The sequence below is a fragment of the Haliotis rufescens genome, unplaced genomic scaffold (genome assembly GCF_023055435.1).
Source record: "Haliotis rufescens isolate VD_foot unplaced genomic scaffold, xgHalRufe1.0.p SCAF_2, whole genome shotgun sequence".
NCBI lineage: Eukaryota > Metazoa > Mollusca > Gastropoda > Lepetellida > Haliotidae > Haliotis > Haliotis rufescens.
The window spans coordinates 68734827-68754749 of record NW_025963890.1 but is presented as its reverse complement, the minus strand read 5'-3'; the positions used below and the strand labels follow the sequence as shown (position 1 = coordinate 68754749).

The 19923-nt window shown below is 38.2% G+C and overlaps 1 protein-coding gene across 3 annotated transcripts in view; it reads right to left on the bottom strand.

Annotated features, from left to right (window-relative positions):
- Positions 1-19923, bottom strand: part of LOC124113981 — a 76575-nt gene that overhangs the window by 17894 nt on the left and 38758 nt on the right. For all 3 annotated transcript variants that reach the window (XM_048400470.1, XM_048400472.1, XM_048400471.1), the window contains exons 4-9: positions 10739-10891; positions 9418-9561; positions 7842-7985; positions 6265-6408; positions 2690-2833; positions 1113-1256 (exon numbers count right to left, since the gene is read on the bottom strand). In XM_048400470.1, coding sequence (XP_048256427.1) covers positions 1113-1256; positions 2690-2833; positions 6265-6408; positions 7842-7985; positions 9418-9561; positions 10739-10891 — 873 coding nt within the window. The remainder of the gene's footprint in view (positions 1-1112; positions 1257-2689; positions 2834-6264; positions 6409-7841; positions 7986-9417; positions 9562-10738; positions 10892-19923) is intronic.

Sequence of the window (19923 nt, the reverse complement as noted above, 5' to 3'; positions counted from 1 at the left end):
TGTTTAACACTGCAGCCTCATCAGTTTACACACAAAAACCTATCTATATGGTATCATTAGGTCTGTGCCTGAACATTCTGTATTCAGTCGTCAAGTGGTTATGAATGTTCGAGTGCATCTGCAATATATCAACCAAAAACCCAACCAACCGCCCATCAAGTAATGGAGAAAAAGTTATATCTACTTGACCTCAATTCGAATACATATTCCTCTGGGAGACAGTATTGAAAACTAAGGCTAGATTGTATTTAACCTGTCTCGGTAGTGCATTCTGCCCAAACATAAACTCACATTCATTTCTTTACCATGCATTGCTACTCATCCATTCAAAAATAATTAGTACTGTTAGACTATTATTTCAGGATGACTGCACGACCGCGAAGATAGACACTTCATTGCAAAAATAAGGTCTCTTTTTCAACAATGACAGAATACAAAGCCAACATATGCCACTGCATGAAGTGAAAACACCTCGAAGCAGCCTCATCACCATGTTTTGCTATTTGCCTAAAGGTCAGAACAAATTGACTTCAGCTTATTTAACATTCAACGCAACTTCTTTCCGATATATGTTTACTAAATAGTTTGTGATTCATCAAAGCTAGGCTCACTGATACAGCACAGATTGATCAGCACTTGAAGTATAGTTAATCAATGCAATGACATGTTACTTTCAGTTTCGGAAAAACAAATGCAGTTGAAACAAATGCGTAATCCACGAGCACAGGAATGGTAATTACAAATCAAGAAACAATCATCCAGAATCTGAAGTTCTAACCCACCATCATTGGCATCCGGCACACTTAAGAACAGAACTCTGCACAGCAAATTGTATGTACCAATGAACCATTGCAAACAGTGCCGGAAGTTGCAATGCCCGTTACAGCAGTCTCAATAGAAGCAAAGTTAAATTCAATAAGGGTACTTCATGCTATCGGCTTAATCAAAAACATGTAATGACACTGTTTCATTTTAGATAGTAGCAAAACCTTTAGTCTCCAAAATAACGAATTCAGCAATGGTCCGATGTTTTAACTGTAACTTCTATAGTTATAATTTGAATTTCCATTTTTATTCTCATTGAATAGTGTCATTGTAATCTTAAAACTCACCTGCACAGTCTATTCCGCTCCATCCTGTCTGGCACTGGGAACCTGAACATGCCCCAGTACCAGGATCACAGTTCGATTGCCGAAGACAGTGACGAGCATAACAGTCCTTGTTACAGTTGACTCCATAACGTCCAGATGTACACACTGGAATAAAAGACTTTTTCGATTTCTAATTCCTTTTATTACAGCGGATGATATAATTCATATGTTTACATTCATCAATATTCAATTCCTAACTTTTATTTGAAAGAGGTACCCTCTTCATGTAAACAGGTCGTTATTATAACGTTGACGGGAACGGGAAATGTCATAATAAATGAACACTATACTCCTTCGCTGTACTAGAATATGCTGATCCCGTGTTGGAATACTATATTTGCCCCAGCTGTGATACTTGGTTTATTGAAAGCATGCTCGTGCACCAGGGTTTAACTAAAGTGGAAAGAATCAAGGTTGGTTGGTTGGTTGTTTAACGCCGCAGCCTCATCAGTTTACACACAAAAACCTATCTATATGGTATCATTAGGTCTGTGCCTGAACATTCTGTATTCAGTCGTCAAGTGGTTGTGAATGTTCGAATGCATCTGCAATATATCAACCAAAACCCAACCAACCGCCCATCAAGTAATGGAGAAAAAGTTATATCTACTTGACCTCAATTCAAATACATATTCCTGTGGGAGACAGTATTGAAAACTAAGGCTAGATTGTATTTAACCTGTCTCGGTAGTGCATTCTGCCCAAGCATAAACGCACATTCATTTCTTTACCATGCATTGCTACTCATCCATTCAAAAATAATTAGTATTATTAGACTATTATTCCAGGATGACTGCATGATCGCGAAGATAGAGACTTCACTGGAAAAATAACGTCTCTTTTTCCACAATGACAGAATACAAAGCCAACATATGCCACTGCATGAAGTGAAAACACCTCGAAGCAGCCTCATCACCATGTTTTGCTATTTGCCTAAAGGTCAGAACAAATTGACTTCAGCTTATTTAACATTCAACGCAACTTCTTCCCGATATATGTTTACTAAATAGTTTGTGATTCATCAAAGCTAGGCTCACTGATACAGCACAGATTGATCAGCACTTGAAGTATAGTTAATCAATGCAATGACATGTTACTTTCAGTTTCGGAAAAACAAATGCAGTTGAAACAAATGCGTAATCCACGAGCACAGGAATGGTAATTACAAATCAAGAAACAATCATCCAGAATCTGAAGTTCTAACCCACCATCATAGGCATCCGGCACACTTAAGAACAGAACTCTGCACAGCAAATTGTATGTACCAATGAACCATTGCAAACAGTGCCGGAAGTTGCAATGCCCGTTACAGCAGTCTCAATAGAAGCAAAGTTAAATTCAATAAGGGTACTTCATGCTATCGGCTTAATCAAAAACATGTAATGACACTGTTTCATTTTAGATAGTAGCAAAGCCTTTAGTCTCCAAAATAACGAATTCAGCAATGGTCCGATGTTTTAACTGTAACTTCTATAGTTATAATTTGAATTTCCATTTTTATTCTCATTGAATAGTGTCATTGTAATCTTAAAACTCACCTGCACAGTCTATTCCGCTCCATCCTGTCTGGCACTGGGAACCTGAACAAGCCCCAGTACCAGGATCACAGTTCGATTGCCGAAGACAGTGACGAGCATAACAGTCCTTGTTACAGTTGACTCCATAACGTCCAGATGTACACACTGGAATAAAAGACTTTTTCGATTTCTAATTCCTTTTATTACAGCGGATGATATAATTCATATGTTTAGATTCATCAATATTCAATTCCTAACTTTTATTTGAAATAGGTACCCTCTTCATGTAAACAGGTCGTTATTATAACGTTGACGGGAACGGGAAATGTCATAATAAATGAACACTATACTCCTTCGCTGTACTAGAATATGCTGATCCCGTGTTGGAATACTATATTTGCCCCAGCTGTGATACTTGGTTTATTGAAAGCATGCTCGTGCACCAGGGTTTAACTAAAGTGGAAAGAATCAAGGTTGGTTGGTTGGTTGTTTAACGCTGCAGCCTCATCAGTTTACACACAAAAACCTATCTATATGGTATCATTAGGTCTGTGCCTGAACATTCTGTATTCAGTCGTCAAGTGGTTGTGAATGCTCGAATGCATCTGCAATATATCAACCAAAACCCAACCAACCGCCCATCAAGTAATGGAGAAAAAGTTATATCTACTTGACCTCAATTCAAATACATATTCCTGTGGGAGACAGTATTGAAAACTAAGGCTAGATTGTATTTAACCTGTTTCGGTAGTGCATTCTGCCCAAGCATAAACGCACATTCATTTCTTTACCATGCATTGCTACTCACCCATTCAAAAATAATTAGTATTATTAGACTATTATTCCAGGATGACTGCATGATCGCGAAGATAGACACTTCATTGCAAAAATAAGGTCTCTTTTTCAACAATGACAGAATACAAAGCCAACATATGCCACTGCATGAAGTGAAAACACCTCGAAGCAGCCTCATCACCATGTTTTGCTATTTGCCTAAAGGTCAGAACAAATTGACTTCAGCTTATTTAACATTCAACGCAATTTCTTCCCGATATATGTTTACTAAATAGTTTGTGATTCATCAAAGCTAGGCTCACTGATACAGCACAGATTGATCAGCACTTGAAGTAGAGTTAATCAATACAATAACATGTTACTTTCAGTTTCGGAAAAAACAAATGCAGTTGAAACAAATGCGAAATCCACGAGCACAGGAATGGTAATACAAATCAAGAAACAATCATCCAGAATCTGAAGTTCTAACCCACCATCATAGGCATCCGGCACACTTAAAGGGGCACTGATCTAACGCAATTCCCCGGGACTGGTTGTTGCCTTTGTTATTGTTTTTTCCCAGTGAATACCCAGATGTATAGCAGAAATCTAGACTAGTTCGCGACCTCTGCTGCGCCATTCGTAAGCGCATTAGTCACATTATGGGTAGTAATAAGGGCGTATGGTCACATTGATCAACAAAATGAAATACAGTTTTCGAGATAATAAGGAAATGTAGGTATCTTTGTGAGTATCATCGGTAATGGTGACGAAGTTTTGATAAGTCACTTGCTTGGTAATTTTGCGATTTTCGTTTACACTATTTTGACTTGCAACACAAAGTAAACATTTCACCTGAGCATATGCTTTTTTTATAGTGTGTATATTTTTTTACTGTCAAACGTCTAAATATTCAGTTATTTTACAAAGTGACGGAAAGACATTTCCATCTGTATTATTATGACAACGAATTCCAAACATTTTGATGTTTAATGTCATCACCAAGAGACTGAAAATGTAACGTTGAAAAGTACATTTCTAAGTTGTTTGGCTTTTAATCCTACATAATAATCTGTCGTGATGTTTGTAGGCCCTTTTGATCGTCTTGATCAATCTGGACAGATTTTTTAGTCAAAATGACTGAAATATTTACACATTTTATAAATTGCCTGAGAGAATCACATTTTACAAATTGACGGTAATATATACACGCTTACAAAGGAAAAGACCTGTGACAACAACGTCTATCGCGCATTGAAGAATTTACCTGAAGGAAAACAAAATGCAGATATCATAATTACAACCTACCAAATTTATGTGTATAAGTTTTAGGCAGCTTCCTTGTTCGAGGAATGTATCCGTGAATATCCACACAAAGGAACAATATCCCACTCGTCTGCAGCTGTACAAAGAAACTTATTCGATGTCACGTGTCTCAGTAACAATCAAATATTTTAAAATATATATATCGTTTCGGGATATTATAACCCGTGTTCGTTTCTCAACTGATCGCTTGGATTGTTTCAGGTGTTTTACATAGGTGTCAAGTCTCAATGGTCGGCTGAGAAAGCCCACGTGACAACTATTTTCATAGCGTCCACGGTTCCTAAAAATTCCATTGAGTGATAGATAACAATGATCAATCAATCAACGTATTATCAGTTAACCCTTTGAACAAAGTATGTTGTTTTTACATCGGCACTTCGCGCCATGGTATGAGTGTATTCCCTTTGTTTTAGTAAACCTAGACATGTAAACACTCACTATTGACATATCCACTGTGCAAGATAACAGTGATTAATCAATCAACGTATTTTCTGTTAATCCTTTGATGACTAGGAACGATCCGTTGATTTACAAAAAAAAGTAAATCAACTGATCATTCATCTCTTGCTGGGCTGCCACGTGCATATTACATAACACACATTTCACCTCACTTCAAACCTGGATTTAGATTGAATAATTACCCCAGACACAATAAATGCCAAATGGGAACCTTTGTCAGGTAATATAAGTGGTGCTACCACTAACTGTACCTGTAATAAATTCATTAACTGAGCATCAAGTGAATGACAACAAATACACAAGTGTAGGGTTATACGAGAAAACGTGGATGACAACAAGGGAGTAGTAATCGTATTATCGACGCAAGCCGAAATCCGAAAATGCTTTCACTGCATGGATATTTTTTTCAGTATTAAACTATAACCATCTGGGGTATTTCCAAATGACGACATCCGATGAGCTCCCTTGTTCTTTTTGTCTGTTTGTTTAGGCTGAAGAAATGAATTAACATGCGCCCTTTGTCGAAATCTTTATAGATCACAGTTAACCAATCAGTGTTCAAAAATGCGTAAAACAAATATTGCCTCCAGCCTCCAAGTTTATTTAGCTGTCCTTGCAGACGGTACCCCAGTCTCTGGTCACGCTCAGTTGCGTTGCGTATCATCCGGGTACTCACGGGGGGAAAACAATAACAAAGGCAACAACCAGTCCGTTAGATCAGTGCCCCTTTAAGAACAGAACTCTGCACAGCAAATTGTATGTACCAATGAACCATTGAAAACAGTGCCGGAAGTTGCAATGCCCGTTACAGCAGTCTCAATAGAAGCAAAGTTAAATTCAATAAGGGTACTTCATGCTATCGGCTTAATCAAAAACATGTAATGACACTGTTTCATTTTAGATAGTAGCAAAACCTTTAGTCTCATAATTAACGAATTCAGCAATGGTCCGATGTTTTAACTGTAACTTCTATAGTTATAATTTGAATTTCCATTTTTATTCTCATTGAATAGTGTCATCGTAATCTTAAAACTCACCTGCACAGTCTATTCCGCTCCATCCTGTTTGGCACTGGGAACCTGAACATGCCCCAGTACCAGGATCACAGTTCGATTGCCGAAGACAGTGACGAGCATAACAGTCCTTGTTACAGTTGACTCCATAACGTCCAGATGTACACACTGGAATAAAAGACTTTTTCGATTTCTAATTCCATTTATTACAGCGGATGATATAATTCATATGTTTACATTCATCAATATTCAATTCCTAACTTTTATTTGAAATAGGTACCCTCTTCATGTAAACAGGTCGTTATTATAACGTTGACGGGAACGGGAAATGTCATAATAAATGAACACTATACTCCTTCGCTGTACTAGAATATGCTGATCCCGTGTTGGAATACTATATTTGCCCCAGCTGTGATACTTGGTTTATTGAAAGCATGCTCGTGCACCAGGGTTTAAGTAAAGTGGAAAGAATCAAGGTTGGTTGGTTGGTTGTTTAACGCTGCAGCCTCATCAGTTTACACACAAAAACCTATCTATATGGTATCATTAGGTCTGTGCCTGAACATTCTGTATTCAGTCGTCCAGTGGTTGTGAATGTTCGAATGCATCTGCAATATATCAACCAAAACCCAACCAACCGCCCATCAAGTAATGGAGAAAAAGTTATATCTACTTGACCTCAATTCAAATACATATTCCTGTGGGAGACAGTATTGAAAACTAACGCTAGATTGTATTTAACCTGTTTCGGTAGTGCATTCTGCCCAAGCATAAACGCTCATTCATTTCTTTACCATGCATTGCTACTCATCCATTCAAAAATAATTAGTATTATTAGACTATTATTCCAGGATGACTGCATGATCGCGAAGATAGACACTTCATTGCAAAAATAACGTCTCTTTTTCAACAATGACAGAATACAAAGCCAACATATGCCACTGCATGAAGTGAAAACACCTCGAAGCAGCCTCATCATCATGTTTTGCTATTTGCCTAAAGGTCAGAACAAATTGACTTCAGCTTATTTAACATTCAACGCAACTTCTTCCCGATATATGTTTACTAAATAGTTTGTGATTCATCAAAGCTAGGCTGACTGATACAGCACAGATTGATCAGCACTTGAAGTAGAGTTAATCAATACAATAACATGTTACTTTCAGTTTCGGAAAAACAAATGCAGTTGAAACAAATGCGAAATCCACGAGCACAGGAATGGTAATTACAAATCAAGAAACAATCATCCAGAATCTGAAGTTCTAACCCACCATCATTGGCATCCGGCACACTTAAGAACAGAACTCTGCACAGCAAATTGTTTGTACCAATGAACCTTTGAAAACAGTGCCGGAAGTTGCAATGCCCGTTACAGCAGTCTCAATAGAAGCAAAGTTAAATTCAATAAGGGTACTTCATGCTATCGGCTTAATCAAAAACATGTAATGACACTGTTTCATTTTAGATAGTAGCAAAACCTTTAGTCTCATAAGTAACGAATTCAGCAATGGTCCGATGTTTTAACTGTAACTTCTATAGTTATAATTTGAATTTCCATTTTTATTCTCATTGAATAGTGTCATCGTAATCTTAAAACTCACCTGCACAGTCTATTCCGCTCCATCCTGTCTGGCACTGGGAACCTGAACATGCCCCAGTACCAGGATCACAGTTCGATTGCCGAAGACAGTGACGAGCATAACAGTCCTTGTTACAGTTGACTCCATAACGTCCAGATGTACACACTGGAATAAAAGACTTTTTCGATTTCTAATTCCATTTATTACAGCGGATGATATAATTCATATGTTTACATTCATCAATATTCAATTCCTAACTTTTATTTGAAATAGGTACCCTCTTCATGTAAACAGGTCGTTATTATAACGTTGACGGGAACGGGAAATGTCATAATAAATGAACACTATACTCCTTCGCTGTACTAGAATATGCTGATCCCGTGTTGGAATACTATATTTGCCCCAGCTGTGATACTTGGTTTATTGAAAGCATGCTCGTGCACCAGGGTTTAACTAAAGTGGCAAGAATCAAGGTTGGTTGGTTGGTTGTTTAACGCTGCAGCCTCATCAGTTTACACACAAAAACCTATGTATATGGTATCATTAGGTCTGTGCCTGAACATTCTGTATTCAGTCGTCCAGTGGTTGTGAATGTTCGAATGCATCTGCAATATATCAACCAAAACCCAACCAACCGCCCATCAAGTAATGGAGAAAAAGTTATATCTACTTGACCTCAATTCAAATACATGTTCCTCTGGGAGACAGTATTGAAAACTAAGGCTAGATTGTATTTAACCTGTCTCGGTAGTGCATTCTGCCCAAGCATAAACGCACATTCATTTCTTTACCATGCATTGCTACTCATCCATTCAAAAATAATTAGTATTGTTAGACTATTATTTCAGGATGACTGCACGACCGCGAAGATAGACACTTCATTGCAAAAATAAGGTCTCTTTTTCAACAATGACAGAATACAAAGCCAACATATGCCACTGCATAAAATGAAAACACCTCGAAGCAGCCTCATCATCATGTCTTGCTATTTGCCTAAAGGTCAGAACGAATTGACTTCGGCTTATTTAACATTCAATGCAACTTCTTCCCTATATATGTTTACTAAATAGTTTGTGATTCATCAAAGCTAGGCTCACTGATACAGCACAGATTGATCAGCACTTGAAGTAGAGTTAATCAATACAATAACATGTTACTTTCAGTTTCGGAAAAACAAATGCAGTTGAAACAAATGCGAAATCCACGAGCACAGGAATGGTAATACAAATCAAGAAACAATCATCCAGAATCTGAAGTTCTAACCCACCATCATTGGCATCCGGCACACTTAAGAACAGAACTCTGCACAGCAAATTGTTTGTACCAATGAACCTTTGAAAACAGTGCCGGAAGTTGCAATGCCCGTTACAGCAGTCTCAATAGAAGCAAAGTTAAATTCAATAAGGGTACTTCATGCTATCGGCTTAATCAAAAACATGTAATGACACTGTTTCATTTTAGATAGCAGCAAAACCTTTAGTCTCATAAGTAACGAATTCAGCAATGGTCCGATGTTTTAACTGTAACTTCTATAGTTATAATTTGAATTTCCATTTTTATTCTCATTGAATAGTGTCATCGTAATCTTAAAACTCACCTGCACAGTCTATTCCGCTCCATCCTGTCTGGCACTGGGAACCTGAACATGCCCCAGTACCAGGATCACAGTTCGATTGCCGAAGACAGTGACGAGCATAACAGTCCTTGTTACAGTTGACTCCATAACGTCCAGATGTACACACTGGAATAAAAGACTTTTTCGATTTCTAATTCCATTTATTACAGCGGATGATATAATTCATATGTTTACATTCATCAATATTCAATTCCTAACTTTTATTTGAAATAGGTACCCTCTTCATGTAAACAGGTCGTTATTATAACGTTGACGGGAACGGGAAATGTCATAATAAATGAACACTATACTCCTTCGCTGTACTAGAATATGCTGATCCCGTGTTGGAATACTATATTTGCCCCAGCTGTGATACTTGGTTTATTGAAAGCATGCTCGTGCACCAGGGTTTAACTAAAGTGGCAAGAATCAAGGTTGGTTGGTTGGTTGGTTGTTTAACGCCCCATTCAGAATTATTCCCGGTATATGACGGTGGTTTGTAAAATAATGGAGTCAGGACCAGACAATCCAGTGAATGACATCATGAGCATCGATCCACGCAATTGAGATCGATGGCATGGATTAACCAAATCAGCGAGCCTGACCGCCCGATCCCGTTTGTCGCCTTTTACGACAAGAATCAAGGACCTGCATCCCTCTCCACCCACAATCAACTAGACCGCAGTGTTTTAACTGAAGACCTGTTTAACACGGCCCTCCTTACCTCGGTATGTCTAATCAAGAAACATTAGCAGGGACAATTTGGGATTTCCACCAACGATCATATGTCATTTACAAGCCAAATGAAAACAAATCTTCACATCAAATTGCAGCGTCTTGTATAACCGAATGTAACTCAACAAATTACCTTTTGTGGACATATTTAAGCTGTAATTAGACATAACAGGCATACATAGGCATAACAGTTTCAAGCTTTTGTTTAGATACATTTTATTTCATATATATTACAAACATAGATGTATTAATACCAAAAAAAACTATCTATATGGAATCATTAGGTCTGTGCCGGAACTATTTGTATTCAGTCGTCCAGTGGTTGTGAATGTTAGAATGCATCTGCAATATATCAACCAAAAACCAACCAATCGCCCATCAAGTAATGGAGAAAAAGTGATATCTACTTGACCTCAATTCAAATACATATTCATGTGGGAGACAGTATTGAAAACTAAGGCTAGATTGTATTTAACCTGTCTCGTTAGTGTATTCTGCCCAAATATTATTAATTTTGATTTCCATAATTATTCTTATTGAATAGTGTCATCGTCGTCTTCATACTCACCTGCACAGTCTGGTCCGCTCCATCCTGTCTGGCACTGGGAACCTGAACATGCCCCAGTACCAGGATCACAGTAGGATTCCTGAAGACAGTGACGAGCGTTACAGTCCTTGTTACAGTCGACTTCATAACGTCCAGCTGGACATGCTTGGTCGACTGAAAACCAAATTGTTAAAACTGTTTGTAGAATTCAATTTACGGGTTAAAATGTTCATGATACATCATTACTTAACCGAACATGGATACAAAGCAATGTTTCAGAAATGCCAAACCCCAATCAAAGAGAGTTGTAAGGTGTAGTGGCTTTTTAACATTATTTCACGCTCAAACTCAGCATCATAAAGTATAAAAGGTGTTCAGCTATATGATATTATCTGTATCTTGCATTATCAATTAAAATAAACACTCTTCTCACCATATAGTCGGTTATGCCATTTCAATGTCAAAATGAATTAGAACAGCCTGACATTACATTTAAGCATGATATTTAACCAATTATATTTTTAATCAAAGCGAGATAAAACAATGCTGTGACCGTAGTGCTTCCATTTCATATAGAGTTTGAACTTATAAATCTACCAATTTAAAATCATTATTCTCGTCTTCAGTTTCTTTCGTTTGATGAATGTACTCGTGGACTAATGAGTACATGTAACAAATTTACGGAAATCGCATGCCTAGAGTTTGGAGAGACATTGAGTAATACGGGAGAATATTTTCCCCAATACAGCTTCATAAAATCAATAAGGTTTAGATACTTCGAAAATCCCAAAGCTGATATTGGTGACAATGTTTCTGCGATTGACTTCACTTTTGTGACTAGCCTAACCAGGACCAAGAAGTTGAAGTGTATAAATAGACGCTGTCTTTCTTTGTCAGGCTACCAAACTTGAGGCTCATAAATTTAAAACAAGGCAAATCTCTCGCTGATGATGACTTGTCGGTGATTAAGGCATGTGCAAAACATCAAAATGTTAGCCATAGACAAATTAATCTAAAATATATCACAGAAATATTAAATTATACCAAAGTGAGTTACAATTTAGGAGCATTCGGAATCAAATTAAAAGAAGACGAATCATTGCATTTCTTGATATGGCCTTTCCCATCACAGAAGAAGATTTCAGCAAATCTGCGTGGACTGTCAGTGCAGAGTACGATAAACATTTCAACGCAGGTAAACTTTAAGTTCATGACACCAAATGAAAATAACGTAGGAGCCAGTCTTGCTAAATTAGATTACTGTGTAACGATCTTGCTGTTAATTGTTACAATTGACAGTTACGTTTATTTGAGTTTCAAACCTCTTACAGCTTAATGTTTTTCAATGATCTCTAAAGTCCGACAATCCGAACGTTCAGTTTAACGTGTTTTTCTAGTCTTGAGTAAGACGTGTCGTCTTGCACTATATCATCTATTCTCTTTCAGCCTCAGTTTAGTGTTTTCCAACTTTACAGTTTTAAGATTTGTGCAAGATTGTTCGACTGCTAAGCCTAAACAAGCATCCTTATAAGAAGTCAGAAGGATATTAAATATATTTTGCAGGTATTACTAATCAAACTGGATGAATGTTATATTATTTTGAGATATAATGAAGTTATATCTCTACCCTTGGCTTTAAAACTAGCTTTTGTGTCTTGTGAATTTACCATTTAATTGTTTAATGCTGAAAAGTTATTTATACGTTGAAAGTATTTAAACAAATCAGTTTGGTCAAGAAGTATAACTTAAAGTCGTGGTATATCGGTGATTCGATAGACAATTCTCTTCCATTGATTTATCCACGTGAACTAGAAATGAAAGAGAACAGCAAAACCACCTCATCTGTTTTATAGTATGATCTATGCATGCAAATGAAGAGAGATCAAATACTGTATGAGAGAGGGATGACTTAAACTTTCCATTTGTGAACTTTCCCTTAATGTCAAGAAATATTCCAGCAGCTTCAGTCGTTTGTGTCTACCTATTGAGGTGCAATTGAGCATGTTTGATGCTACCTTTTCCTGTTGATTCACAGACGCATGTTTATGATAAAGTAAGAATCGTTCAATGGGCTCTCGATTAATTGAGATATCTTATAATTATGGACATGATCTTTGTCACTTTATATTTCAAGATGAATGTTTATCTAGCGAGTGGCTATTTTTACCACGATTTTGCAGAGGTTAGATGTTAAACTGAGTGAGTGAGTGAGTTTAACGCCGCTTTTAACAATAGTCCAGTTATATCAAGGCGTGTCAGCTTAATGTGGGAGGAACGCCCGATGTGATGCAAGCCTCAGACGTTGACCACTTCGGTGAAACCCACGAGCACGGGTATGGTGCTGACAAACCTAGAAACATAATCGGGGCGAACCGGGGTTAGAACCCACAATCATAGGTTTCTGGTGTGCCCAAGGGACGCAACTGTGCACAGTGAATCGCGGCGCCTTAGACGACTGGGCCCGATGTTAAGGCTTTGAAGATCTGTATGAAGTAGGTAAAGAGGTATACGTACCTGCTTTGAGAAGAGAAACAACTATCGCATGTTTCCATTTATTTTATAATGTACCAAGGCGGATATCAAATGGTGTTTGTATGTTTGTTGTTTATCGCCACACTCAGCAATATTCCACCTTTATGACGTCTGTAAATAATCGAGTCTGGACCAGACAATCAAGTGATTAATATCATAAACACTGATCCACGCAACAGGGTTACGATAACATACATTAATCAAATCAGCGAACCTGACCACCAGATTTCGTTAGTCTCCTCTCACAAGCACAGTCGCCTCTTACGGCAAGCGTGGGTTCCTGAAGACGCAACCCGGATCTTCACGGAGAAGATGGCGGATACCTCTCGAGAATAGGACGGCATTGATCTATCAGTTCCACTGGAGGTATTTTGCTATTCGATAGTGTCTGTCTTAATTCATCAGCAGAAATAGAGGTATGGCGACAAGAGTTACCATCAGATATAACAGAATAGATGTTAACACCAAATCATTTTCAAATGTTTCTTTGTGTCGTCAAAATACACCCACAAAATTGTCTGAGCTCATAACTTTTATAAACTGTTCAGCAAGAATATGAGACTTTTGAGATTTTGTAATTACTGCATTGTCCCTACCCTTTCCTTGTATTGGACTTCTGCTATTGTTGCCACTAAATTTCTTTATTCTAGATCAACTGCTTGTTAGTGGTTTGGACTTGGAAATGCCAGAGACAAATGTACACCAGCTTTCACATCTGCTTGATTCTTCCTGACGAGAGCTAGTTCATATCTCAATGCCAAAAACGAAGTTTGTTATTTTATGAGCATTATTTCGCATTCAACATTCCCTTGATTGGGGTATTTTAGATCCAGTCTGAAGACACCCTTTTCCCAATATATCTCTCTGCGATCTCCATAATTTCAGATGTAATTTTGTTATTTGAAATATCAACATCTTCTTCATATGAGATCAACTACACATCTACCCGGGATTCACTAAGAGAAATTCAGCAACCTGGCAGACTTAAATTCCCACTGACGCAAAGTAGGGATCTCAGTTATAACTTTCGGCGAAAACAGAAGTGATCTTGTCGATAAACATTCCTTTTGCATGTAGCAGTTGTGGACGATGATTCCAATAAAAAATCAAGAATCATAAGTTCAACTCGTGTAATTTTCCCAGTGTTTAGAAGAACAAAATCGTTTTTATTCTAATCATTCACAATTTGTTAGGAATATTGAAGTCAATGTATGAAGATGTCATATTGCAAGGAACTGATTTATATTAAATATTTATCAAAACACTGTCTTGTAGTGTTTTGTATATTATGGACAAGAAAGATATGTTTTCATCATGCAATATTGTAATAGCATTTGCTTCAAAGGCATCAACTTGCAATTCCTGTCCCATGTAGAGAAGGTCTGATCGCATAAATCTTGCACAACCACCTCTGCAATGATTCTTAACTTTTCGATTACACGGAAGACTTTCTTTTCGAAAAAGGATACCGCCATTAATCTTAAAAATGCCTTCCGGCAAATGGGAAGGTTCTAGATCACAAATAAACTCAGGATGAGTACAATATATCCTGGAGAAACCGTTTGAAGTCACAACCATGAGACACCAAATTTGAGCGTTCCATTGTAAAAGTGTAAGAAATAATACAGCCTCTTCAATTAATCGTGGTTACTATGAAGGGCAATACAATATCTTCAGATAAACCGAGGCGGAAATGTCTTTTTGCTATAGAGACAGTTTGCCCATTTTATAATTATAGTTTGTTGCATTAAAGTACATGGTAATGCCGGAAATAACTCTGGCGATAATACCTAGTATACACGATCTGAAACATGTATTTGACAATGGCAGGTACATTTCGAAGAAGGGAGAGGCGACGATGTAATCTAATCTCAACTGGTGGTTCTGCAGCAGTCACGACAGGTGTAAGACCTGCGATCTTGGGAGCTGTGTCATATGAGATTGGAACCTTCAGCATAGGATATGTTACTCTCAACCCTAACCCTTTGGACATTGTCAGTTGTTTGTACTTAGGGCAATTCATATTGGCAGCAGTTTGATCACCACCACATTTTCTGCATTGGTGAAGCAAATGTCACATGAGTGATTGCCACTTCACCAGATGCGCACTTTATATTTTGCATGGTTAATATAAGTTGCTAACATTTGATTGTTGCAGGAACAAATAATCGGACATCATTGTGAAAGAGAATTTTGTATCCGCCTGTTTAACGCTGTTTTGAACACACCTAATGAAAGCGATCAAGAGTATTGCACTGACAAAGCAACGTGTATGTACATCCTTAAACGTCTTTGGGTATGACACAGACCGTAATCGAACTACCGACTTTCTGCCCTCCAGGCATACGCTCTATCCACAACATGACGGGTGCGGTCTTTTGAGAATGGTATGTGAGTGACTTTTAATGCTTAACGTCTCAACGGCAATATTTCAACCATATCGTGACGAGAAGTGCATTATTGTTCCAAGCCACGAAGTGGAAGGGGGATATATGAATGGGTGCCGTCTTTCCGTCCATCCGTCCGTTCGTTCGTTTCCGGAACAGAACACAAAAACCATGACAGATGTCTTTTTTTGAGTTTCCATGGCAACGACTTTGACTTAGACTGAAAATAGCGGTAGTCCTCACTTCCGGAGCAGATCTTGAAAACCGTACCATATATCTTCACCAAACATGGCACATAAATAGTTCTGGTGCTGAACTGGTGCCTTTTGATAGTTTGGGATTTTAAAAAAGGATATTTTTTCGAGTTTCCATCGCAACGACTTTGACTTTGCTGTCGCATTCCAGAGTCCAGTCTACTACTCAGATCATCAGATGATTTGTTCTGTGTGTGTGTGTGTGTGTGAGTTGGGTTTAACGCCGCTTTTAACAGTATTCCAGTCATATCGCGGCGTGTCAGCTTCATGTGGGAGGAAAGGCCGAAGTGATGCAGGTCTCAGACGTTTACCACTTCGGTGAAACCCACGAGCACGGGTATGGTGCTGACAAACCTAGAAACATAATCGGGGCGAACTGGGATTCGAACCCACAATCATAGGTTTCTGGCGTGCCCAAGGGACGCAACTCTGCACAGCGAATCGCGGCGCCTTAGACGACTGGGCCACCCGTGCCCCCGATTGGTACTGTACTTCTCAGTACACCTCATGGTCACCCCTGCCCTCATTGATCTCTAAGTCAAGTAAAAACTCCCTTACTTCTCTGATAATTGTTATCCCCCCGGCATATAATGCGGAGAGATATAGCGATCAGCCAGTCTGTCTGTCTGTCCGTCTGTCTGTCCGTCTGTCCGTCCGTAATCATTTCCTTTTCCGGGGCAGAATTACAAAACCATTCAGTGTATTTGGCAAATCTATCAGGCACATACTGAAGTGGTGCCTTTTGATATTTGGGGATTTTTCTAATTTTTAGTTTTTAATTTTTAATGGAATGAAGTTGGACATAGACTCAATTGGGGTTGGGGTTCGTTTCCGGGGCAGAATTCGAAAACCATTCAGTGTATTTGATCGAAACTTGGCAAAGCTATCAGGCACATACTGAAGTGGTGCCTTTTGATATTTTGGAATTTTTCTAATTTTATTTTTTTTAATTTTTATGGAATAAAGTTGGACATAGACTCAATTGGGGTTGGGGTTCGTTTCCGGGGCAGAATTCAAAAACCATTCAGTGTATTTGATCGAAACTTGGCAAAGCTATCAGGCACATACTGAAGTGGTGCCTTTTGATATTTAAGGATCTTAATAATTTTTATTTTTCAAAATTTGTATGGAATGAAATTGGACATAGGCTCAATTGGGGATGGGGTTCGTTTCCAGGGCAGAATTCGAAAACCATTCAGTGTGTTTGATCGAAACTTGGCAATGCTATCAGGCACATACTGAAGTGATGCCTTTTGATATTTTGGGATTTTTAAAATTTTTATTTATTTCAATTTTTATGGAATGAAGTTGGACATAGACTCAATTGGGGTTGGGGTTCGTTTCCGGGGCAGCATTCGAAAACCATTCAGTGTATTTGATCGAAACTTGGCAAAGCTATCAGGCACATACTGAAGTGGTGCCTTTTGATATTTTGGGATTTTTTAAATTTTTATTTATCTCAATTTTTATGGAATGAAGTTGGACATAGACTCAATTGGGGTTGGGGTTCGTTTCCGAGGCAGAATTCGAAAACCATTCAGTGTATTTGATCAAAACTTGGCAAAGCTAGCGCTATCAGGCACATACTGAAGTGGTGCCTTTTGATATTTTGTGATTTTTCTAATTTTATTTTTTTAAATTTTTATGGAATGAAGTTGGACATGGACTCAATTGGGGTTGGGGTTCGTTTCCGGGGCAGAATTCAAAAACCATTCAGTGTATTTGATCGAAACTTGGCAAATCTACCAGGCACAAACTGAAGTGGTGCCTTTTGATATTTTGGGATTTTTTAAATTTTTATTTATCTCAATTTTTATGGAATGAAGTTGGACATAGACTCAATTGGGGTTGCGGTTCGTTTCCGAGGCAGAATTCGAAAACCATTCAGTGTATTTGAACAAAACTTGGCAAAGCTAGCGCTATCAGGCACATACTGAAGTGGTGCCTTTTGATATTTGGGGATTTTTCTAATCTTAACTTTTTCAATTTTTATGGAATGAAGTTAGAAATAGACTCAATTGGGGAAGGGGCTCGCGATCGTTTCCGGGGTAGAATTCGAAAACCATTCAGTGTATTTGATCGAAACTTGGCAAATCTACCAGGCACAAACTGAAGTGGTGCCTTTTGATATTTTGGGATTTCTTAATTTTTAGTTTTTAATTTTTTTATGGAATGAAGTTGGACATAGACTCAATTGGGGATGGGGTTCGTTTCCGGGGCAGAATTCAAAAACCATTCAGTGTATTTGATCGAAACTTGGCAAAGCTATCAGGCACATACTGAAGTGATGCCTTTTGATATTTTGGGATTTTTCTAATTTTTAGTTTTTAATTTGTATGGAATGAAGTTGGACATAGACTCAATTGGGGATGGGGTTCGTTTCCGGGGCAGAATTCAAAAACCATTCAGTGTATTTGATCAAAACTTGGCAAAGCTATCAGGCACATATCGAAGTGGTGTCTTTTGATATTTATTTTTTTACGAATGTTTATATTTTAAAATTTGTATGGAATAAAGTTGGACCTAGACTCTATTGGGAAAGGGGTTCGTTTCCGGTCCAGAATTCGAAAACCATTCAGTGGGTAAACAATGTATGCTTCTTAAAGAACATTCAACTATTGACTCATTACACACAGAATCGCACATTTACTAGTCGATACTTTACAGACAGCTGCCGGGGGGATATGTCATCTTTCTGATGACTCTTGTTTAAGTAATAACACACCTCATTACAAATACAACAGTGTATCTTATCTTACACCTACTCAACTGTATAAACACTGCCTCCTATCCTGTATATATTCTTGTCAACCATACTCTGTACTTCACTTTAGGTCTTCAGCAACCCATGCTTGCCGTAAAAGGTGACTATGCTTGTCGTAAAAGGCGACTAACGGGATCGGGTGGTCAGGCTCGCTGACTTGGTTGATAAATGTCATCGATCTCAATTGCGTGGATGGATGCTCATGATGTCAATCAATGGATTGTCTGGTCCAGACTCGATTATTTACAGACCGCCGTCATATAGCTGGAATATTGCTGAGTGCGGCGTTAAACAACCAACCAACTGTACTTCACTTGCTTGATAACTGTGTTAGAACCTACACCGAAACGGCGCTCCTAATTATTATATAGAAGTTGTTTGTCCATGTGTCTCATCCTTACTCATTACAAATACAGTTGCGTATTCTATCATAAACTGCAGTGTCATATCATAAAACTTTTTTTAGAGCTGCAATTAGACAAATTACAAAATGGTCCAGTGAACATAGTTCACAGGATTTAATGCATTGCACACAATCAGACATCTCATATATGCGGGGGATATGAGTATTTCATGCTTCTTAATGCATATGTTTAGACTAAATAAAACCTGTCAACGATGGACAGTAAAATAACTACGGTCCGTTTGACTCCAAATGAAAAACTATGAATTGCAAAATAACTCGAAATCCAGAAAAGTGTATGAAACATCAATAAGGTACTTGACCATGAATACCCTGTACCCAACAAAATCTGGATTTTGTTTATTTTAAGACCCATGACGGATGAAGTTCTTTAAGAAACTATCATGTATTTTTGTATAGAAATGTGTACATGACACGTAGGGGGGACAAACTGTGGAAGGCACAGCGCAAGCACGCATGCACTGCACGTTCTGTGGTAGGGGAAATGACGGTGTCCCCCCACTGTGCCCACTTTTGGTTTTTGGTCCTAAAACAACATGGGGAAGACAATGGGGGGATTAGGGATTAAGCGGGGGACCGTATCAGCTAAAATGTTCTCACCTGTACAGTGGGCACTGCGGTGATAAGTGAAATGTTCTCACAAGTGTTCACTCTTGTGAAATTTGTTCACTACTTTATCACTTGGAGGGGTGGCACAGCAAGATTGCGAAGGTATTGGGTGCGCCTCATCAAAATATCTTCAAGATTGTATCATTTTTCAAAGCCGAACAAGCGTACGTCGAGTCGACCATCCATCAGCTAGAGTCTGGTGGGAAAATTCGTCCAAGAAAGCGAAAGTACAGACA